Source organism: Pipra filicauda, unplaced genomic scaffold (genome assembly GCF_003945595.2).
Source record: "Pipra filicauda isolate LSUMZ 115617 unplaced genomic scaffold, ASM394559v2 scaffold69_size3009148_pilon, whole genome shotgun sequence".
Lineage (NCBI taxonomy): Eukaryota > Metazoa > Chordata > Aves > Passeriformes > Pipridae > Pipra > Pipra filicauda.
In genome coordinates this window covers 1595937-1619854 of record NW_024104864.1, presented here as the reverse complement: position 1 = coordinate 1619854, position 23918 = coordinate 1595937, and the positions used below count along the sequence as shown (strand labels likewise).

Below are 23918 nucleotides of genomic sequence, written 5' to 3'. Positions count from 1 at the left end.
AGTGCCCGACGAGAACCTTGCCCAACTCCGGGTGGGGCTTCACCTGCCCAGCCCAGGCCGCTTCCGGGCAAAGGCGAGCCGGGCGCAGCGGGGCGCGATGATTGGCCGCCCTGCACCACGTGGCAGCCTCGTCGCCCCGCCCCCGAGTCACGCGGGGGCCTCCCTTCCTTCTCCCCCTCGGGGGAGGGGCGAGGCGCGTGCGCGGTGGGGGCGCGCGGGGGGGCGGGGGTCATGGCGGGCGGGGCGGGGGCGCGCGCGCGGCGTGAGGTGAGGGGTCAGCGGGGCGGGGCGGGGCGGGCGGAGGCCCATGTGGAGCGGGAGCGGGATCGGGATCAGGATCAGGAGTGGGATCGGGAGGAGACTGAGGCGCCCGCGCTGAGCACGGCGAGGCCGGAGCCGCACCCGCATCGCCGGGCCCTGCACGCAGCCAGCGCGGAGGCCAGGCAGGCCGCGGACGCACCATGAAGGGGTGAGTGCGGGGCTCGGCCCGGGCCAGGCCCGCCCGGGCCGCCCGGCGGCAGAGCGGGGAGCGGGAGCGGGGCGGGCCAGGGCGCTGTGGGCCAGGCGCGGCGGACGGGAGGCGCGGGGTACCGAGCGGTGCCGCCGCCTCGGGACTTGAGGGGTGTCGCCGCGTCCCTCCCGCCCTCGGGGACGGGGCTTGCGGGGGCGAGTGCAGGGGGAGCCCCTCTCGAGGGAGAAGAGCCGGCGGTGCAGGAGCGCCCCGCGGGAGCCCCCGTACCCTCCCGGCTGTGCCGCCGCCGGAGCGGGGGCTCCGGGCGCTCCGCGCCGGGGACGCGGGACGGGGCGGCTCCGCGTGCTCGGGGGGATCCCGCCCTGCGGTGTCCGGGAACCCGCACAGCGGACGGGGATGCGGGCCCAGCTGTCGCCCCTGCCTGGCTGGGCTGCCGTCGTTGTGTGGCAGTAGCGAAGAAGCGCCGCTCGGTCGGTGCGAAAAGGCTGCCAGCCTCGGGTGTGTGTGATTTTGCAGCGCTGTTGTGTGTAATGTCCCCTTAGCACTTTTTGTCGGGTTTTAAGTCTTTAATTGCTACGTGGAGGCTGTGCGGCGTGGATGGATGACAAACGAGCTGTGTTCTGTGTCACGTTTCTGTAGCACGCTGCTTTCGGCCTGCCATCACTTCTCTGTGGCTCTTGAAAACCGGAGATTTCAGGCGTGGTTGGCTGAAACACTGATTTCCTGCTCCGTGGGGGCAACGAGGTGCCGTGTTTGAGCAGGAGACCGGAGGCCTTTAGACTCTCCGTTCTGCTTTGGTGTCAGATGACCTGTCTGACCTTGTGCAGGTCACTTTGGGACAGGTTTTTCAATGTTGGTGAAATCTCCTAATGTTTATTAATTTCAGCATCACTTTCAGCTCCATGAAATGTGATCGTTCCACTCCAGTACCTCACTTTCTTCATTCTCACAAAGGAAGCTTTCCACAGCTGCTTCTCAAAAGAGCATTAAACCAGTCCCCTTGAAACTGGTGTTATGCAATGATGGGTATTATTATTCCAGTTTGGCAGCTTAAGGCAGAGTGAATGGAAGCTGAAGCACTTAAGCTTTTACTAAGAAATGGTAAGGGGTTTAGCTTATTAGCAATTGGGGTGAGGTCACACAAGACTGCTTGATAACAGACTCTTAGCTGTTTCTTACAGCATGTAAGCAGCTTCAGACATCGTAGAGGGCTGGCAGGTGTCTGTAGAAAGAGGCTCAGCGATGATTGCAAATAAATTGACTCTCAGCTGACACTAAATAGGTGTGTTTGGGGTATTGGACAACTCTTTATCCACCTGCATGGAACGGGGCACCCCCACTCTTGGTCACCTTGTAATGAGGACAGTGGAGTTTGCGAGGAGAGCAGCAGCAGGATCAGCCCAGGAGAGGTGACAGTTGATGTGATTGTTGTTCTGCAGCGCTCCTGACAGAACTGGGTTTCCTTTTATCCTTTGTTGACCGTCCTGCTGTTTGCTACAGCTTAGCTTTGCCTTGGCCGTGTGTCAGTTGTGGGACAGGATTACTGGGACCTGGATGTGTGAGGGTTGTCCGGGCATGTCCGGCTGGAACCATGGGGGTCTCCTGGCAGGTCACAGCCAGAGCTGTGCACTGTGCTGTGGTGCTCCTCAAGGGGCTGAGCCTGGCTGTGCTTGCACTGCTCAGGAGTTCTCATTTTGTGGAGATTTTTACCTTTTGTAACTTTTTTAATAAAAAGCTATGGAGTAAAAACCTACATACCCCTCTTCTGCTTTCAGAGCACCAAACTTTATTTCTGTTACTTTACTTTCACTTAGAGGCAGTTTTATCACTGGTTCAACTTCAAGATTTATTCTTTGGGCTCTGTACTCTGTGCTTTTCTGGTACTCCTTCATCTCTTTGAAGAGATATTCCTGTCTTGCCAAAACACTGTTAGCACCACGCAGCAAGTTCTTGTGCAGAATAAATTCATATTCTTGTGCAGATTCTCATATTGAATCCAGGTGTTCTCTGAAATTTCAAATAGAGGCAAATACGCCAACAGAACTCAAATTGAAAAATAACCCCATTTAAATACGATGAGAGACCCAAAAGACTAGAGAATATTTCAAAAGCAATATATAAATTATAGAGGGGTACTTTGAAACAAGTCCAAATTGTTTGTCAAGTTACAAAGATCGGTGAAGATCCCTAAAGTACTGTCAGAAGATGGCTCTAAAAATAGATCTAAAGCTTCAGTTCCCCACATACAGAAACTGATGTGCTCGAAGGGATCTGGTCTGTCTTTAGTATTGAATCCAAAATTGTGGATCATAGAATCATAGAATCATAGAATCGATTGGGTTGGAAAAGACCTCCGAGATCATCGAGTCCAACCCTTGGTCCAAATCCAGTCCATTTACTAGATCATGGCACTCAGTGCCACGTCCAATCTGCGTTTAAAAATCTCCAGGGATGGTGAATCCACCACCTCTCTGGGCAGCCCATAAGTCCTTTTGAACAGACTGACTCCATCTGAGTACTTTTTCTGGGAGTGTATGTGTTGCATTGTAACCCACACCACAAAGGAGAGAGATGATTTTGGGGAGCGCTAAGACACGTAATGTCAGCTGTAATTATGAAGAGTCTGCTTGGGCAGAAAAAGAATTAAAGAAGAAACTGTCAAGTTCACTGATGTTTTGAAATTTCAGATCTATAGGATTCAGATCTAAACGTGTTACTTGCAGCCCTCTTTCTTAGCTCTCTGAATTCAAAATAGCACATAGATATGTGTTAATAATGGATAGCAGGTTGTAATGTCTGTTACCTCCTCTACTAAGGACCTCTGGTTTCAGAGATAGTTTTTTGCTTTCTCAGCTGCTTAAAATTTTGTGAGTTTTCTCTTATTTGGTGAGTTAAACAGCTTCTGAACTGGTAACTGCTATTAGCTCCCACCTGGTTTTACTGGTGATACTTGGCTTTATGTTCGCTCTATCTTCACCTTCTGAATGATTTCAATAGTGTAGAGTCTCATATGTTTCCCTCTTTTTCTGAAACGTGGCTTGAGAAACTGAGGTAATTCACTGTTCTGTTGGTGAGCCTCATGATTCTCTAGAGATTCATTTCTTTTTTCATTTATTGTATTCCTAAATGTTGTTATTGTTAGTTCTGGAATTTGAAAATCTATTTTAGAAGTGGGTTTGCATGAGGAAAAATACCAGTGGGAGGGACTCGGGTTCTACTGTGTGTAGTAATTTGGCTGTTTTTGTAGAGCAGCTGTAAATAATGCTCCCTGCACTTTGCTACTTTCAGGATGTTGATTCACTTGTTGCTCAGTGTTTTTGTATTTTCGTTACAGTCCTTAAGCTACTGGTTTTAAGGAGAAGACAAAATCTTGCATTGATTCTCGAGCATTTGCTTATTGCTGTCTGTGACCTGTTGATATCTTAAAGTAAGGGTACATTTCTGAGCTGTTTCAGTTCAGATGAAACCTGGGAGACTAAGGCATCCAGCCTTCCCTAAAGACCACGTTACATGAGGGTACTGCAGGACCTGCATGCTCCATTGTATGCGTGTACCCGCTGCGTGACGGGACTGCCAGAGGCATTGAGCACGTAGTGCATGTTCTGAGCAGGGCCCAGTGCCTGTGATCCTGTGCATATGCATTGTCACATTGACCAAACTCCAGTTTTGATGGGAAACACCTGTGGGATTGTCATGTGGCAGCACATGCTGAGCCACGTGATGAAAAACTGATTGAAAAGAGAGCAAAGTGCTGTGTGTTAAGGCACTGCCTCAGAAAGTAAGGTCCACTGCTTTTGAGTAAGAAATTCCTGGAAGAGTGCCTCTCACTTTTACGTGTTATGTCTCAGGTTTTGTAGTTTCTAAGGGTCCTCACTTGCTGCAGAAGAGTCCTTAGGGCTGCATGTTTCATAGCAGGTATCTGCTGCCACAGAGACCTTCCTAACCCAGAGGCTTTCCAGGCTAGTGCTATTCTGGCTGCCTTTGTAGGAGAGACATCACAGCTGAGGAGTACTGAACATAACAGAAACATAGCTAGTGTTTTTAAAATACAGGGAATCATTATCGTAAACTGGTATCTCTGCTTGTTTGGCCAGGATTCACAAAGTAAACCTTTCAAGGTCCTGAAGCTGTGCGTGTTTCTCACGAGAACAGGGAGAGTTTTTTCTCTCCTGAGTTAGTATGATGGAATTTGTGCAGAGCTGTAGATTTGCTTCCATTCATTAGGCACAGTGCTGAGCTTAATGTATATGGGAGGAAGTTCCAAGTTTATGAGAAAACTGCTGAATTGTCATATGCACTGGAGACAAAAAAAGGTAATTGAGCTTGAAATTCATTGTTTATTTTTAGTCTTTTTCTGAACCTAGAAATGTCCAAGTGTGAGCCATACTCTCTGCATTTAATTTCATAGATGGTAAATTTAGACCTTGCCTATATGGATGCTTACAAATGGCTTAATAGCTTCTAAATGAGTTTATAAAAAACTCAGTACAGTTTATTATAGATACTTTAACCTGATTTATAACTCTTACCCTTTTTGAGTTTAATTCCATAACCAGATTAAGACATTCCACGAAGTAGGAAGGATCGGGAGGGTAGGAAGGTAACGTAGGGGTTGTGGCCATTTTATTGAAGCACTTCAGAACCCAGTCTTGGCTTTTGAGTGCTGTTTGACCATTCAGTTCTTTTTGCATGTATATGTGGCTTGTTAATATATAGATTGGCTTGCTAGTTTTGGACACTTCTATGAAAAATATAGTATCTTTAGTTAATCACCAAATACCACAGACTCTGCTGCCATCTCCTGAGGACAAGAAATGATGCATCCTCCTTTGCCACATTAAATCTCTTCTAAAATGGGGAATAATGGGTGATGGCTGAGCCAGAAAAATACTTTTATCCAAGTGGAAATTATTCAGAACTTGAAGAGCCTGCCCATTTGGCAACCATCAGAAGTGTTCAGCCCAATAATCTGAGAAGGCGCTAGATATTTTTACCTAGTGGAGGTGAAGGAGAGAACAGAAGTTGGATCTTTCTTTGGGAATCAGTAAGAGAAGTGCAGTATTTCCTTACATCCCTACTTCTCTAAGTGAGGCAGGGAATGTCAGGATTACTTTGTGCTCCCTGCTGAAAGAGGGGAAGGAAAAAAGCAGCACAAGTTTGTCAGGAGAGAGATTTGAGATTGGAAGCAAAGGGGAAGAGGGAAGCAGTCTACGCACAGAAGAATACCCAGTGAAACTAGTTAGACTCTTGGACTAACAAGCTAGAGACTCTTGAACTCGAGGACCTGAGAGTGGAGAAGCACAGCACTGAAATGGGATAACTGTGTATTTGTGTCAAAGCATATTGAATTAATTCATTATGGAAAGGACATTAAACAAGGCTTTATAGAAAACTGAGCTAAAACCACTTCCACAACAGTGCCCATACTAGTGACTAGGATATTTGAATTTTCCTAGGGGCAGAGGTTTTTTTTCTTTAGTTAATTGAAAATAAAGTACTGTACTGCATAGTAAGATCTTCATGCATGAAGTACTTCTGAGCTCACTTGGCCTTCCTTCTCCCTCTCCCTGTTCTTTTCCAGGCTCCATGTGATTTTTGGTCCTTAGCAGACTAGAATCTCTAACCCTGAAAAATTTCTGATTTCCACCATCTGAGCATTGTATTTATGTTCTCCTGAGAGTATGGGGTGAGGGGTGAGACCCAGGGCAGTAATTGAAGGCTTATGAAAGTTTTCTCTACATGGTACTTGAAATTACTTGTCAGTAAAGATCACAAATTAGGTTGAAAATTGCAGTTAAAGGAGGCTTGTTTGGTTTTAGCTTTTTAGCACAAATTTTCATTTGAGAGCAATTCTTTCTTATTGAAAATTGGGAAGGGGGGGAAATAGCTGTTTTTGCTTGTAAGTTAGGTGCTTACAATGATTGTTGCTTTAGAAGTGTTTTAAGGTAGGCACATAAAACTGATAGCACATTCTGTTAATTTTTCACAGTATGTTATTAATATAATGTGTGATTTGAACACCTTAAAAAACCCACCAGCTCTGGGACTGACATCCAAAGGCAGGAAACTCATAATGACCTGACTTTATTTTCAGCTGTTCTAATGGACACAGGCATTTGTGAGAAAAGGTGTTTCAGTGACCTACAGAAATAGTTTGTGAAGCAGAAAAATAATTTTCTCCTGATATGTCAATTCTATAGTTTGTTGTCTAATGTACATACTAGAAGTGCCCTCGAGCTATATTTATGTAAATAAGGTACTTTGTAAACCCAGCATCACTTCTATTTTGAATTTGAATGTAAGCCTGTGTTCTTTCCTGATGATCATTAGGTACTTCATGAACACTAATTAGTGAAGGATCATGATCTCCTGGGAGGCAAGTGAAGGTTATAATTTTTGTATCTGGGGACACCAAGGGTATGGAAAAGGGCAGTAATCTATAAGATATCTCGGGATATAGGTAACGGAAACACAAAATTATTTTTGAGCAAAGCTTTTTTCAAACTAGTGAGTACTGCTTTGCAATCATGGATCAAAATCTGAATGTTCCTGTGAGCTTACTTGACTAATAAGGAAACGTGGTTAGATGAGCAATGGAGAGCTGGGATTTCTGGCAGTTCTTTATCTGCTGTATGATCATAGGCAAGTTGTTTCCTCTTTCACCTGACTTTGATGTACCTGGGATAGGCAGAGTTAAAATCTAGGCCTTGACCTTGTGAGGTGCTCTAAAGCATCAGTGCTATGGGCAACAAAATGATATGTGTATGGCTGCTTTTTTGTTGTAGACCAGCTGTATTTATTTCTGATATTTTGGAGTTTGAAAAGTCTGTCAGCTGGACATGGTGATTCCTGTTTTTTGTATCCAGATGCAGAATGAGATAACTTCTAATTTTCTTAGGAAAGTTTATTTTTATTTGACACTTGTTGAAGTGACCTCACTACCTCCCCTTGCACTTGCATAATCTAGGTAGCTGAGGTGCTTCATGATTGTGCTGCTACTTTAGCTTTAGGGTTGTCTTTTTTTGGAGGGGGAGGGTTTGGTTTTGTTTTTTTGAGATCATGGTTGAGTGTAGATTTGAGGTCTAGTACAACTCTTAAAGAACTTTTTTGAGCTGGAAAAACTGTGAGGCTATTATTGCATAACTTTGCTTCTTGCATGTGGAGACTGGCCAGTATTTTGTAAGTGGCCAGGTTTTCTAGGTTGAAGCAGAATGAAATATCCAAATAAAATGAAGAAACTTAAATGTAATATGCTGTGGGTTTGTTGTTGGTTTTTTTTGGTTTTGGTTTTTTTTTTTTGTTATAAATGAGGGAGGCAAGGAGGATCTGAAGTGTGTCTTGGGGAATAATGATGCGTGACAGTGAGATCCATTAGAATTACAAGTCTTGAATGAAGTCGTCTGATAATTCTGATTCTAAAATTGCTTAGCTTTATTCTGTACATCACTGTGCCCTTCTGCAGGCCAGCATACAGCCAGGAGTAACTTCCAGCAGGGTATCAGGTGTCGTGCAAATACATGTTTTCAGTAGTAAGTGGGGCTAAAGAAGATCAGGGGGACTCAGAGGCAAATTGGTAAGATTTTTCCATACTAGGTTTGTACATATCCTTCTGGTTTCCTGACAAGTGATGCAGAGTAGATATACAGCCCACAGATCTTGGAGATAATTGAAAACATACTGGTCTGCCCACAAGAACTAGACTAACTTGTGTGCCTAGCAAGACACCTCATCTATTAAAAACAACAAACCAAACAAAAACAAAGCAAACAAAAAACCCCAATGATCGCAGACCCAAAACACTGGAGAGGCTTATTTGGCCTTGGAGTTAACTCTAAGCAAAGCCACACCCTTCAGGTCTATAGCTTTCATCATTCTGGTTTGGTTTTATTTTATGAGTGGATTATCCTGTCTAGACTCCTGCTTTGACTTGGAAGCCGGAATAGAAGCAGTAAAGCTTAGCTGGCTGCTTGGCAGGTGACAAACCTCCTCTGAAGTCCTCTTAATTTGTTAGAGCTCATTTCTCCACGCTCCCTCTCCTGACTGACGGTACCTCAGTAAGTTTTGCAAGTTTCAGATACAGCTCTGCTAAATTTAGCACGCCAGATGCCTTCAATAAGCTGAGCCCAGCTATCAGTTGCGTGGAGATCTGTTTCAGTCAGGCACATCCCTCTGGGGAGAGACTTGCACTATTTAAAGTTGAATGAGACTGAGATTCTTACAGCACTAAGAAACTCAAGATTCCCCTTTTTTCTCCCTGATGTTTATTCTAAACTAGTATTCAGCGCTCTATTCCCTGGAACTGAATTTGTGTTTCCTCTTGAACTGTAATTCTGGAAATTAGCTGTTTCTTGAGCTGTCATTCTGTGTAGCAGTTCTCCCTTGGGATATGTTGAGCAGCAAAAGGCAGTCTTAGCGTAAGTAACACTAGTGTCTCGTTTAGCCTGTGTTGCTTCCACCATTATAAATTCAAGACACTGTAGGAAAAATAGACTGTGTTTAAATAACAGGCCTGTAGTAAGCTGCAGGTAGAGGAATGCAACTGCATTGGGACTAGTTGGAATTGCATTTGTTTCTACAAAAAGTGTGAGGTTTTTTTCTAGCCAGTGCCTGAAGGATACTAGGGCACTGGCATGCAAGAGCAGAAGTGTTAATGCCAATGTTCTGGGCATGCATCCAGTTTCAGTAACTGGTGCATGTCACCTCACTAAAGTCACACTTCCATTTGGATTTTGTGGATCACTCCTCACTTCTGCTCTAACATCACTAGGCAGTGTTGCCGTGAGCTTTTAATGGATAGCAGCCTTATGCAGCAGGAACCGGTTCCCTTTACTAGTGAAGTTTCAGTGTTTTTTCCGCAGTAACCAAGTCACAGAACGTTGCAGTTGTGAGAAATGCAAGGATCCTAGGATATTGGTTAGAGCCTGGTGCTAACAATGCCAAAGTTCTGGGTTCAATCCCTGCATGGGCCATTCACTTAAGAGTTGAACTTAAAGATCCTTGTGGGTCCCTTCCAACTCAGAATACTCTGATTCTGTGGTATGTCAGGAAAAGGTAGAGACAAGAAGAACTTATTACCATTATGCAAGACAATAGGAAGTGTTTGGGGGTGCTATCAGCAGTTTTGATTAGCTGTGTTTAAGGAAAATTAACTTTTAATTTGAAGGAATGTAAAGAAGAGCTAGTATGAGAATAGTGGGATTTGAGAGCCAGTCTTAGAGGAGGCCAGGAGCTTGGCTTTGGTTAGAAGAAGGAAAGCATAAAGAGATCATAACTCTCTGAAAAGGCACGTGTGATGGGCATTATTGGTAGCCATCATCTACAGACAGCATATAGGTAGGCTTGAGTGCATTTAGGATGGAAATCAGAAGAAAGCCTAACTATGAGAGTAATGGTATCTTGGGAACAGCCTTACAGTGGAAGACGTTTAAGTGGCTTCAGAGGGCTGTTATTCCATCAAGGAAAGGGTATGGATTTGTAGAACGCTGTAGTAGTAAGAGGCCTGACATGATGACCCAGGAGTCCCTCATTCTGCCATGTTAAAAATAGTTGCTTGGGGTGGGTGGTTGACTTGTTCCAGAAGTTAAGATGGAGTACAGTTGACTTTTGCATGCTCCATGGAGTGCCATTTGAGAGGTAGGGTGTCAGTAGTGTGTATCTTCTTAGTAATATTATTGGCATCATAGAGTCAAATAATCTGTTAGGGAAGGGCATGTCCCTTCTGGATGTTTCAGGCTCTGTACACATCTTTATGTTCTGCTAATTTGGGCTCATAATTTATTTTTTTTCTTTGCAACAGCAGAGGATAGGTATTTCTGATACCTCTACTGAGTGGGAATGCATAGGACTGGCCTAGTCAGACCTTAGCTGACAAGGTAAACTTATGTTACCGATTTGGCTGAGAAGTAGCTTGAAGAAGCAGGTCTAGTTGTAACTAGCTGTTAAAATCAAAAAAACTAACCAAAACAAAAAAAGTAAAGGAAAAAAGTAAAAAAGCCCCACAAAGGTATTTGCTTTACTCCAGTGAAAGGAAGGGAGTGATCATTTTGTGTCCTTTGTTACAGGTGCTTTGACTTGGATATTTGGAATAGTTTTTTTAAAATCCTTAAAGGTATGTTGTTCTGTAAATTATAAAGTGTAGCACCGTATCAACTAGACATTGTACTGTGTTCACAGGTGTACTGACAAATCTACATCCCCGTGCTGCTCTTGCACAGTGCTTCCAGGTTACACTGGGGTAGGCTGGCACTTCTGTTCAAGAACCAGCAAGTTCTGCCTCCGGCAACTTGTTTTCTCTTTATGCTGGCAGAAGACTTGTGTGGTGAACCCAGTCAGGGGACTGATGTGGGTTAAAACTAAACTTTTCTTTTTTTGGCTAGGTTAGTTTTAATTGGTGTTGGTTCACCACATTGTTGCACAAATGTTTGTGCCAAAAAGAAGACGGGAATGTGTGGCTTGGGGACAGCAAGACTGCTGCTTTTGGCAGCAGTGCCAGCTTTCCCATGATTTTACTCAAGGCCACAGTGGCACTTTTGCCACATTGTCCTCAGGCAAAATGATAAACTCTCATGATGTGGGTCTTCCTTTCCACATCCTCATTTAGTTTGCTTATTAAATGTTTTTGTGCGTAATAGATGTGGTGCTGATTTAATCAGCTAAGACTATACATTAAAGTAATTTATGGTTTTAGTGCATACTATTTAAGCAGATGTATTTAGCATATTGATTTATGCTTCCTGCAGTGTTTCTCAAACCCTTTTCATATTTTCCTCCAGGATAGAATATTGGCCCTGGTGCAACTCTCAAGCAGCGAGGAACCAGCTAGTGACAGAGCACAGGAGGCAGGCAGCAGGAGATGGCAGGAGGCAGCAGTGAATGTGGCAAGTGGTGAGAGATAGAGGGGGGAAGTCTAAGGGCTCTAGGAAATCTATCGACAAGTGCCTTTTAGACACCTACTTCTGGAGCTCGTTTCTCTGGCCTGGTGCCAGCCTCAGAGGCGATGTCTCGGCTCAGCAGCTACCAGCAGCCTTGGACTCTGCTTCTGCATTTATTTATTTATTTATTTATTGTCTGTCTGAAACCTTCTTGGTGAAGGTTTGTCTTCTGGCCATGGTCCTTTTCTTAGACATCCTGCCCTGGCTGCCTGTCATAATATACCTGTGTCCTGTTGCACTGTCATCATAAATATTTCACAGTGACTGCCTTCTAATGCCTCATTTGTTTCGTTAGTAACTAATTAATTTTAAAATAATATTAGAAAATGCACTATCTGATGATGGTCTATGTCAGAGATTTTTGCTCAAGTATCAAAAGGGACTTCCCGTATAACAACTTTGCTGTGAGTTCATTACTTTGCTGTGAGTTCACCACTTTGCTGTGAGTTCATCATGCTAGCATTGCTGATCTATGGAAGCTTGGAACTATTGATATTAAAAAAAGTATCGCCAAGGTTAATATATTATTTGGAGAAGAGGTCTAGACTTTCAATGACTAAATATGAGTCTGAGATTTGTCTCCTCTCTCACTGACCTTCTACACTGCAGTTAATCTGGCCTACCTGGGAAGTTGAGACCTGCTCCCTTTGGTTTCCACTCTGATGCAAATGACAACAAAAGAGGCTGTTCAGTCTTCTCTTCCCTTCTAGTGCAAGATTACTGAGGTGCTCTGCTCCAGCAAAACTGGAGACAGAAATATACCCAGGAACAGACATGCCACAGTTTTGTTCCTGCCTTTTGTGAGGAAGAAGTAGCAGCATTGCTGGCTGGGATTAGGAAAGGGCACAACTTGCCTTCTGTGTGCCTGAAGAAGCCCTGCCATGCTAGGCTGAACAGCTGGGCATAAAGCAAGCATTACAGTTTCTCCATCATCTGATAACTTCTGTGGTGTGAGGAGATCATCCTTACAAGCTCAGAAGTTATTGTGTGTTGGAGTAGCATTATCAAAGGGACTCACACAAATGGCAAACATGAAGAAAGGCATCTTGAGAGCAAAAATAATCTAGAAATTGGAAAAGGCTGTGAAACAAAGGGCTGGTTGTCGTAGGACTCACAGAAAAGAGATACTGCAGACTATTTCAGCACAATGTAGTGGCTTATAGCAAGAAACTTTAGACATATAACCTCTTGTTTTTGCCTATAGTATGCCTGGGTATCTTGACATGGATGAAATGCAAGAATATGGAGTCTCTTGCTTCTTCTGTCATTATTGAAATCACTGTTGGAGAACATACTGTCCACGTAGTGAGACGTCTCTCAGGAGATGGCTGTACAATTGAGCAGAGCTCGAGGACAAACTGCAAGGATTCATTGCTTAGCAATTACCTTTGCAATTGGAGGAAAAAAGTTGACATGTGCAGTGTGGTGGGGGGAAGATAGATGAGGAGCTGCCTGGAAAAGTTTGCAAGAACCCATACTGACATGAGATGCTTGAAATCAGGGGGCTTTTTAATCTCTTTGGCAAATGCGTGACAAAAAGGTTAAACTTTGGAGTGAGCAAAGTTGATGTGTAAATGCCATCCGTTAATTCAAAGTAGTAACTCGAACATATTAATGTCATGGAGAATTACAAAATTGTCAATTGTCCATTTATACTTGGTGGTCCTCTAAAAGACAGGCCCTGCTTACAAGTTGTTTAGCTTCTGTAGGGAACACTAGGGCGATTGTGTCATGCCGGAGAGCGGGCAATGGTGAGCCTTGATATCTCTGCAGAACTGAAAACTGTATTCTTTGTTGTAAAAAGAGAATGTAGGTGTGAAGGTAAGTTATGATTCTTGAAGTAAACGTTAAAGGCTCCGTTCCTGTAGCTTTTTCTGATAGTTTTTCAGGCTGCACTACAATGCTCAGAGAGCGTTGTGCATTTATCACCCATCATTGGTAGTGGCAACTAAAACTGATATCTGGAGTATTAATCATTTAAGGGGGTTTTTATGTATAACCAAGGTCAGTTAATAAAACAGAGACAGATTATACTCTGCATCGCTTGTTGCAGTTCTTAAAGAAAAATAAGTTGTTGGTTATTATATCTTCTTAGCATCACTGTGTTATTTAAATTAACTTGTGCTGTTGTGTCCTAGGGATTAACCTATCTGAAAAACAACCTGCCTAGGCACAAGAGACATTGGAGATGGAAAGCAGCACATTACTAGAATGAACTTCAAGCCTGATGTACAAAGCTGCTTCTTTGAAAATGGAATTTGATTTTTTTTCTAAAAGGCGAGCAGTGTCTCTCCTGCTGTTTGGGCAGAAAACAATCTAGTTGCCCATATGTACTCAGTAAAAACAGAGCTGAGGTGAACTGAGAATTCTTTGCATTTCTAAGTCCATGTGTATTGGCTTTGTACCTGCCCTCTTATTCTGGTGACCATTTGGGAAATGATTTTGATTATCTTGGGTTTTTTATTTTTCACTCTTGTAGTCCTTGTTAAAACTTTAACATTCACCTAGGGGCAGCTGATCTCTTTATTTATTTTTCTTTGGTTTGTTTAGGTTTGCTTCTGTGTATATAGTGTTTCTGTCAGGAAGTTAGTATTAGAAAAGAGAGAAGCTTGGTCTGTTTGTTCTCAGTATAATTCAGTACTGGTATTTTAAAGTTGTGATTCTGCTCTCAGTCAGCAGGAAGGATTACATCAGAGATAATCACAGTAGATGCAGATACCACCTTGAGAGGGGCACACTTGCATATTAACAGGCTTAATATGTTTGCTGCACATGGTATTGTTGCTTTTTAGAGAAATATGTCTAGTAGTGACTTAGTCTTTGTCTAAGCATAAGCTTTATATTGATAGGTGGTAAAATTAAGGCTGTCTATGAAGCACGGATAAGGACTTCATTTCCTTGGTCTCTATTCTAGCTTTCTGTTCCTCTGGTATTTTCTTTGAGGTTTTCTTTTCTTTCCCCTTGTGATCTTGATGATCAGTGTGAAAATTAGCAGTATAAAGTTAAAGCTAATACTTCTGCAGAGATTTGTGTTCTCCTGTCTCCCACCCAAAGAAACCACATGTGCGCTATGGTGCATTAGTGTTAAGTGTGGCCTGAGAAATCTCTGACTGTATAGTACTGACTGAAATTAGGTTTGCGAGTTATATCAGCCACCAACGTAAGACTTAATTGTATGGGTTGGACATGGCAGTTCAAATGTGTGTTGAACTGATGATTAGGTGGGACAGTTCTCTAAGCATAAATAAAATAATTAATTTTTTGTGTCCTTAAAAATTTTGCAGTGTGTCAGATGTTAAGCGTGTTTTGATTTGTTCCAGTAGCCGGATCGAGCTGGGAGATGTGACGCCACACAACATTAAGCAGCTGAAGAGGCTAAACCAGGTCATTTTTCCTGTCAGCTACAATGACAAGTTCTACAAGGATGTACTGGAGGTTGGCGAACTAGCCAAATTAGGTACAAGTGTTCTTGCCAGTAATTGTGGGCTATGGTGGCAGAAGTGCTCATCATTGCTGTCCATAATCATTTTGAACAGCAGCTCCTTCTATTTTGTTGGTTTACATCATGAAAAATAACTGTTTGGGAACTTCAAAAAAAGCAGCAGTCCCAACCTCAGAGGGTTTGTTTTCTAAATAGATTACATCCCACTGGGAATAGGCACGTTTTCTGTTTCAGCAGAAAACAATTGTGTGCTGCCAGCTTGCCTCCTGATGTCGTTGCTGGTTGGTTTGAATGGTAGTAAGCATCCACTGTGTTAAAGCTCCACTGGTAACTTCAAGTGTGAATCCACAATATATGATATTTTATCTGGATGGGAGAATTAGCAGGATGGGAGGGAAGGAGGAAGATCAAGGGTGTAAACGAAGGACCTGTATGTATAGTTTGAGATTTGTGACTGATAACCCTTTGTTTCTCTCCCTGGCAGCCTATTTCAATGATATTGCAGTGGGAGCAGTGTGCTGTAGGGTGGATCACTCCCAGAACCAGAAGAGACTCTACATCATGACACTTGGATGCCTGGCACCCTACCGAAGGCTAGGAATAGGTAAGGAGGATCTTTTGTATCTGAGTCACCAGAGAAACCAGGTTGCTGTGCAGCATTCTAGATGTGCTTTCAGGTTTTTAAAAGTTAGTGCACTTTTAGACCACTGGTTTCTTTGAAAGGGACTTGGGGGAAAGAGTATGATTTATGATGTGCTCTTTTTTCCCTGCCTTTCAGAAATGGACTTTTTGTAGAATTTTTAATTCAGGATTTCAGATTATTTTAATTTTAACCATATTATCATATTATGATGTAAATACTCTGCTTCTATAGATGTGAAAATTGATGCAGAGAGATGAAGTAATTTGTTAACAGTATGTAGCCAGTATGCAAGTCATACGTAAATGGAGTACAACATTCCTTCATTGGCTTCTCCCTTCACTCTTCTAAATGTACGATTTTTCTGTTTATTTTGTCTTTATCAGTACTGATCATTGCTGCTCAGGGGTAGTACCTGGTTTCTGTCTATACTGCATTTTATTCTTTGCTCTACCTTGCAAATACACAGGCCAGATTAATCAAGACCTTACAGTAACCCATTTACTTTGATAAACTGGAATGAAAAGATAACTTTATTTTAAATTATTTTACTAGGTCTTTGGTAGAAAAACTTACCAGTGCTCTCACTGCTTTATACATTGTTTTGACCGTTTTTTGAGGTGAGTTTGAGACCTTGAAGCTGGTATTAAAATGTGCTTCTGGGCTGTTGTGGGGTTTTTTATTTTCTTAAAAGCAACAATGAATTAAAGTTTGTGAGCAGTCAGAGAGACAGTGAAATGCCTGCACATCATGTTTTATTTGCCTTTTCTACTTCTCACAAGCTCTATCATTTTGGTCTACCTACAGTTAACCTGCCTGTCCTCAAGAAAGCACCTAGCTAAGTACTTAATTGTGCCCTTCTGCTTTTCTGAAGTATCTGTTTACCTTTCGGCAGGAACTAAAATGTTGAATCACGTCTTAAACATCTGTGAAAAAGACGGCACTTTTGACAACATCTATCTGTAAGTAAAGGAGGTACACCCATGCATTTTCTGAGTAGATACAGGAGCAAAGGGAGGGAAATCCAAGAGCATTTTTAGTATGTATTTCAGTGGGGTCATGCAAAATCTTTTAAGTTCTAGCAAGAAAGCTAGGAGCCATATTCTGGGCTTGTTGTGTGATGCTGAAAAAACCAAAAGCTTGCTTGCTTTACAAGGGTTTTTGCAAGTTTGCTGAATTTGAAAGTAGTTTAGTTACAAAATGATGTTCTAGAGCAAAATTACACTGTATGACCAAAAAATCTTTTTAGAAAGGATTTTATTTTTATCCTACAATGTCACCTTCAGTCTTGCATGCAGTTTTGATGTATTTGCCATCTGTCTGTTGTGACAGTACTCTGTGGGTTAGAACATCAGATCTGAGATGCTTGCAAGCACTCAGAGTTTACATTCAGTAGTAAGGCCAAACTGCTATTCCCATTCCTGCACACTGACAGGTCAGCTATTTGTGCAGCAACACAATAAACTACATCAGTGCCCTCACCCAGCTGGGGAAGCTGTTTTCAGTTTTGTTTCTGGGTGTTGTTTTTCGTTTTAGTGTGGTTTTGGGGAAGGTTTTCTGTGGTTTTTATTTTTCTTTTTTTTTTTTTTAATCAACTGCACAAGCACTTGGCATGATGCAGACAAGAGAACAAGCACTGGGGTAGAGGACAGCCATCTTAATAGGTCCCCCTGGAAATAGAATCTGAAATCCATAGATGCCAAAGCCATGCTTCTCCTCTGCTGCTGGCTTCACACTTCTTCCTGTGCATTGATGTCCGTGCAATTACCAAGTGAGCTGATGCAGTGTTTGGCCTGATCACTTCTCTGAGCCAGCTTTTTCCTTGTCCATCACTGCCTGCTTATACTACTACAAGCACGATGCACTGCTAGGGATAATCCCACAGCAGGTGTGGATGGACTTGTGCTGCCACGGAACTGTACCCTGAATTCTTGCCAGGACTGTTGAAGATGCTGAGTGAGGAGTGTTTCATACACTGATACCACTTTAAATGGAGTGACTTTCTCCTCAAGCTTAGTCCACCTCTACCATGGAGGTGCAAAGTCTTTCACGTCCTCTACTGTTGTTTATTTGTGCCATCTCTGTAAGAGGAACATGTGTTTTAAAGAGGAGTCTGAGTAAGGCTGCTTTTGGCTTGTATTCCTGCTCTCCTGCCTCAGAAGTGGTAATGAACTCTCTCTCAGATGCCTGCTAATGGGACAGGGGCTTTCGTTTTTCCGCCTTACTGTGTGCACAGTGAAGGGGCTGTTTGCTGGTTTTAATGCAAAAAGCCAAAACCTTCATAATCCTTCATTACACTTCCCAGAATAAGGATTCTGGGATAACAATAACCCTGAAAACTGGACATAACAAAGTTCTTTTAGTGGCCCGTTGATTTTATTACTGTGTCTGGTGTTTGTGCGTATTCTATGTGAGATATTATTTATACAGCTTAACATCAGTGACTAAATTTGTCATTATTATGAAGTTTCCTTTTAGCTATTTGGTGCTTATTGGGCTTAACACTGAGATCTTTTGTTTTATTTTGCTGTTGCTTCCAGAGTTGCTTTGGTTCTATGGTTATTCAGCGTGTTGTCATGACAAAGTGATTCATGAGTTTGTGTGGTGTCCACTGAATTTTGGGAGTGTTTAATGAATGCCTTTTGAGCCAAACATTTTTTTTTCCTTTCTTTCTTTTCTTTTTTTTTTTCTTTTTTAATGAAACTTGTGCAAATAGATGTCCTAGTCACTTAGGATGAAGAACTGATGCCTGTTTGTGTTGGAGGCCTTGAACTCCTGAAATTTGCTAGCAAAGTCTGTAAAACTCAAGGGAAATAGGTGAAAGGGGCAAGAAAGGGGAAAGGACTTTGTAAATCCATAATGCTTCTTTGTGCTGCCATAGCTTTTTTATGAGGAGAGAGGGGTAGTTAGAAGTGAGCGAGGTGTACACAGTTGCCAGTTTTATGTTGCAGTGTGTTGGGATCACCACTTAGTCAACTCCTTTGGTCATCTGAGAAGTATTTACTACAGGGTGTTAAAGTTGGCCCTACGGTGAAACTCTGCTATGTATTTCCACAAAATATCTGCCTTTTCCAGATTAAGAAAAATTGTAATTACTGAGGTAGTAGTGCTTTAGAGTCTCTCTGCTATTTTGTGTTCCTTAAAAGAGCTTTGCTGAGGGGAAACATTTACTGCTGTTGGTTGCCATGGGCCATCCAGGAGTTGAGTGTTAGCTCAGAACTGATTTGGGAAGAGCAGAATTTCCAGTCCTCAATTTACACCATTTTTCCTGTCTTTAGACAGCTAGGACAGCTAGAAGGAGCTAGGTAGCTCCTTTTCTTACCTTTGACCATTCTGGGTATGGAGGCAGAATACTGATACCTGTCGCTCTCTCCTCCCTTCTGTCCCAGGCACGTCCAGATCAGCAATGAGTCTGCAATTGACTTCTACAGAAAGTTTGGCTTTGAGATCATTGAGACGAAGAAAAACTACTACAAGAGGATAGAGCCCGCAGATGCCCACGTGCTGCAGAAAAACCTCAAAGCCCCTTGTCTTGGCCAGAATGCAGATGTGCAAAAGACCGACAACTGAACAAAACCCCAGCGGACACTTTCTTGCACTTGCTTGTCGCCAAATAAGGAAAGAGAGGCCTCTTGATTTTTTTTTTTTTTTTAGGTTTTTTTTTGTTTGTTTGTTTGTTTCTTACTCCACCGCTTCATCTTAATTTTTTTTTTCTTGACCTCTCTCCAACAAAATGTAATGCTTCTTCCAAGGATTGTCCAATCATGTTTGGGGTTGGGTTTTGGTTGGTTTTGGGTTTGTTTTTTTTTTTTGAGCTCTCCTTTCTGGTGGGGTTCTTTTTGAGGGGGCTTGTTTTTTGTTTTCTGTTGGGGTGGGAAAAGGTGTGCAGATCTCTTTTAAGTTTGAGGTGTGGAGGGCTTGAGCAGGTTATCCTGATGACAAGTTTCCTTCAGAATTACTCTTTCAGTAAGCAGAATGTAAATCCAATGGGGGGAAAAAAGGCAAAGCAATATCTTGTCCTTTGACTCCTACATTATCGTGTTTTTTATAACCTACAGGGTACTTTACTCTCCCCCAACCTTTGAATGTTACTTCAGTACTTCCCACTCTTCCTCTTAATCCCCCCCGCCTCAAAAAAGTATATTTAGTTCTTCCCAGTATTTTTGAGTATGGCTTTTTCCTCCATCTTTTGCTGAGAAGGGTGGGCTACTTTACCATACCTTTTCACTCTGCCTGGGCTGATCTTTTTGAATGCTTTTTTAAATACTCCTCACCCAAGCTGGTGCTACACTTCTTAACTGACTGAGAGGAGAGTTTAGAGTGGTCTTTGTTTTTTCTTATTTTCATTTACCCAACTCCCAGCAGACTTCTGCCAGAGTAAAAGCTAGATCTGGTGCTGGCAAGAGTAACCTTGTAAAAATATGAATCCTGAGGCAAGACCCTTGCTTTAAAAATGGGTGAAATGCTGTAGGGCTCATTGAGAGTTAGTTTTACCTGCGGTGTTGGGATGGTAAAAGTGACTGTGACCACCTTACCAGCTTTGATCACATAACCAAGCATCTGTCTCCAGTTTGTTACAGCTACTAAACCTGTAGTGACACATCTAGAGATGAGGCAAGGGTTGAGGAAACCAGGCAGCAAGGCAGAGAAGGCAGACACGAGTCTGACCCTCGTCACATAGCTTTGCAGGGGTCTCCTGGATTTGCTTGGGGTTGGCTTGGCTTGCTGTGTTTATGTGCTCCTTCGGGAAGAGGTGGTGAAGAACTGCACAGTTTGCTCCTTTGAAGATTATTTTTCTCTTTCCCTGTTCAGTAGTAATAATGCAGTTCTCCTGTTGTGGGAGGGTGTTCATGGAGCACCGGAGAAAGCAGCATATATTAGAGCATTTTATGGGTTTGGAAAATAGGCTGACTGGCTTCTTCCTAGTACTGTAAACTCGAGGCTACAGTGAACTGTACTAAGCTCTGCTTTGCATCCTTTCGTGCTCCTTTCCTACGCACTGTTGCCAGCGATTTTATGTATGCCAATATAAATACCAACTTGAGCTTGGACTCTTCTCCAAGCACCTGGGAAAGTGCACTGAGCTGAGACAACACCAACCTGCCCCATCCCCCAAGTAGATGCTGAACTGCGTTCCTTTCCTGTTTGCTTTTTAAAATTTAAATCTGCATCTTGAATTCATCCACTCTGAAAGCCTCCAACCTACAGTGCGCATTGCAGCACGCATCTGGTTAGTAGGTGCTGTCCAGTCATTAGAGGGTGACTTGGGAACCAAGGATTCTAAGATGAGAGTTGTGGTGAGGCAAGGGATGGCACCCCTCGTTGCACATTATGTGGTCTTTGATACGCAGGGGGTGACTACATGAGCTGCTATGGAATTACTCCTTCTTTCCCAGAGGTATGTAGCGTTTGTTGGAGTGCATCTTGACTGACCTATGCTGGAAAACAGCTACTTAATTTGCTGGGTTTGCACTAATTGAGTCTTGGGGATGGGCAGATCGTTAACAACAGCCTGTCTGCGTGGCCTGAGCACCTGTGTTTGCAACACTCGGTGGCAGACTCTGGCTAGAAAGATGCAAACGGTTCCCTTGGCCAGAGGCAGCCTAGTTTTTGACAGAAGCTTATTTTCAGTAGGGCTAGGACCTGCTCACAGTGGTTATATTGGCCGTTCCAGCATCTTTCTAGAAGGGGGTGTATTGAAGCACAATTAGCTTGTCATATGCCAACATAGTTTCCCTGGCCATCTGTAGACCAAACCAAGAGAAGTATGTGGAGGGAGAGAGAGATAGTATTGTATTTGAGGATGTTTGTGCAGCACAGCTGTAACTCAGACCATAGCTGCCTCTGGTGCCAAGCAAAGTGCTCTTCATTCTTCTAGAACTAAGTGGTAAGTGTTTGGGTTGGGTAGATGGGTGTGGGGATATGAACTCTTAGGATTTGCTGTTGTCGTAGGCTTCCACAAATCAGTGTGTTTCACAGACAGTTTTCCTTCAGGTTTTAAAACACGAGTCTGATGTCTGAACTTACTTGGATTAACCTTTGTTTCTGTCTCTTTTTGCTTTGGGCTGCCATCATTCTATGAATGTATCCATGAAAACAATTCTTAAAGCTCCTATTCCACAGCAGACCTGCCTCATTGTAACTTCTTATAAAATGTTTTGTAGGAGGTGGAAGAGAGAGTAACCACAAATCTAAGACTCCTTTTCCCAGGCTATTAATCCTGGAAAACAGTTGTTGAATCTTGAATACAAGGTTTATTCTGAATCTCAGAGAAAGTTTTGTTCCCTGTACATGGATAAGGGCAAGTGAAGGTCAGTAGTTCTGGATGACAAACACTTGTATTTTATTAGTATATCAACCATGGTGAGGGAGGGAGGAGAATGCTGTATCTTAGTGTTGTTACCCAGAGACACTGAAATTGTGTGAAGTATGGGCTTACTGCAGAGAACTTCAGTGACTTTGGTTGTTGCTGCAGCAGCGGATCCCTTTAGCTTGAAAATAGCAGCTTATGAACAAGTAAATTTTTCAAAAGTTAGGAGTTTCAGTGGGGAAAAAAAACACCAGCACTTCCTGTTCTGGATGAAGATCTAGCAAGAAAAATGTGGGTGACTAACAGCTTTAGAGTGTAAATTGTGTATATACAAGTTATTCCTGAGTCTCTGCAACTGGTTTTGTCCTATGTCGGTTAAGTATGAAGATATTATCTATGAAAAGACTCCTACTAGAGGAAACCATGGTACAGGAGAAAAAGAATCATCCAGAAGAGAGATCCCTCGTTTTTTGGAGGGGGAAGGGAGAGAATTTATTTTGTGTATACAGAAACTGGCTGAGTTTACATGATGCAGCTAATGGTTAAACCTGCCAACTAAATATGACATACTGTTACGATTGAAACAAACTTATGTGATATTTCGTTAAATCTTGATGGTGCCCTGTGTCTAGTAAAAATTTGATTCCCCAAATTGTTTTATTCTCCCCCATGTTGTAATCCAGGGTCAGCTGCTATGCACAAAATCTGTGTTTTGTAAAGTGTTTGCTGACTTGGATGTTTCTTTTGAATCTGCAACTGCTTCCTGATTAATTTGGCTAAGACCACCCCTGGTCTCTTGAGTTTAAGGTTTAGTCAAAGGTATGCTGTTATGCAGTTTACAGATGAATTCTTAATGTTACAAGTTAAGTTGCAGGGGGAGCAAATTCTTTACAATAAGATGGTCCATTTTTAATCTATATCATTGCCCTTGTTGTACATCAGGAGCATGTTTTTGTTTTTCTCAAACTCTTTAGAAATACTGTTCAGAATAAACGTGCACTATTTGAGTTATGTCATTTACAACTTGTCATGTGCAATTTTTTGCAGTCCAGCTGTTTCCCTCTGAAATCAGATACAGAATATTCCTCAGATGTTTCATAAACTGTGTAACACAGAAGATTTCTAACACAAACTGGGTGTTGGATTGCTGTGATGAATGCCAAGGGTGTCTGACAACTGAGGAGAGTGAGGTCTGTTTGTTTGTTTTCCCTGAAGTTATGAGCCTTTCCTCAGAAATCCTGTCCTATGGGGTGGAGGGGAGCATAGGAAGAGGAACTGTCCTGGAATATTTTTTGCATTGATTAGTGAGCAGTCTTGAAACAAACAGACCAGGTGTCAAGAACTCTGTTTTGGGCTTTCCAGGTTAAATAATTTAAAGTGTTAAAATTAGCTGCTAGTTATTACAAATCTTGACAACAATCTTTGAAAAACTATGGTCTGTACTTGTAAAAGTAACTGATCTTAAGATGCAGCACGTAATCTTCCATAGTGACTTTTCTCAGAAAGATCTTTAAGTAAAACTCATCTCTCTTTTTACCTATTCCAATCTCTTCTGTTAAGGCCATTTTTTTGTTTGCAGTTTCATTCTGCTTCTCTCCTGCTTTGAAGTGCCATATATGAAGTGATGAAGTTGCACTCTGGCCCAGATTCTGGGGAAAAAGAAATATTTCTCTAAATATTCTACATTGTATTCTATTCAATTTAAGCTCCTTTGGAAACTTCTTTCCCGGTAATGGAGTTGCTGCATTCATTAAAATAATGTGCAAAAGCAAAGCTCAGGCTCTGAAACTTGTCTGTAGTCTTGAGCTGCTGCTACCAGGTGTCTTCCCTGACCTCTGCTGGAGGGCCGGGAAGGCACAGCTGGAGATGAACTGGTACTAGGAGTGCAGCCTTCATTACTCCAGCCTCACCAGCAGCTGCAGAGGCTGGAAAACTTTTGGTGTACTTAAACTGCTGCAGCTGTTCTCCAAACCACTCAGCTTTTATTGATCTCTGTCATGTTTCTTTCGTTCTCCGCCCTCAGCCCAGTTACCTCTCAAACAACCTGTACAATTTTAGACAATTCAGTTACTTGTGTACAGGGGAACTAGCAGATACCTCTGATCATTTGTGTTGCCCGTTCA

The 23918-nt window shown here is 42.6% G+C and overlaps 1 protein-coding gene across 3 annotated transcripts; it reads left to right on the top strand.

Annotated features, from left to right (window-relative positions):
- The first annotated feature begins 319 nt into the window (after positions 1-319).
- Positions 320-22815, top strand: NAA50 (N-alpha-acetyltransferase 50, NatE catalytic subunit). Of its 3 annotated transcripts, XM_039388921.1 has the most exons (6): positions 320-469; positions 11245-11356; positions 14724-14860; positions 15330-15449; positions 16381-16447; positions 18875-22815. In XM_039388921.1, exons 2-6 carry the CDS (start codon positions 11325-11327, stop codon positions 19053-19055), a joined length of 537 nt encoding a protein of 178 aa, XP_039244855.1. In that variant the 5' UTR covers positions 320-469; positions 11245-11324; the 3' UTR covers positions 19056-22815. The 3 variants fall into 3 exon arrangements, with proteins under 3 accessions (XP_039244855.1, XP_027586137.1, XP_027586136.1); XM_027730336.2 differs by lacking the exon at positions 11245-11356 and having other exon boundaries at positions 322-469; positions 14727-14860; XM_027730335.2 differs by lacking the exon at positions 11245-11356 and having other exon boundaries at positions 323-469.
- The last annotated feature ends 1103 nt before the right edge of the window (positions 22816-23918 follow it).

Bases quoted from the DNA above. Each gene is read 5' to 3' on its own strand.
- NAA50 (XM_039388921.1), top strand. From the start codon at position 11,325: ATGGCAGGAGGCAGCAGTGAATGTGGCAAGTG. The intron at 11,357-14,723 runs GTGAGAGATAGA...GATTTGTTCCAG, and splicing joins AGCAGTGAATGTGGCAAGTG to TAGCCGGATCGAGCTGGGAG. The intron at 15,450-16,380 runs GTAAGGAGGATC...ACCTTTCGGCAG, and splicing joins CTACCGAAGGCTAGGAATAG to GAACTAAAATGTTGAATCAC.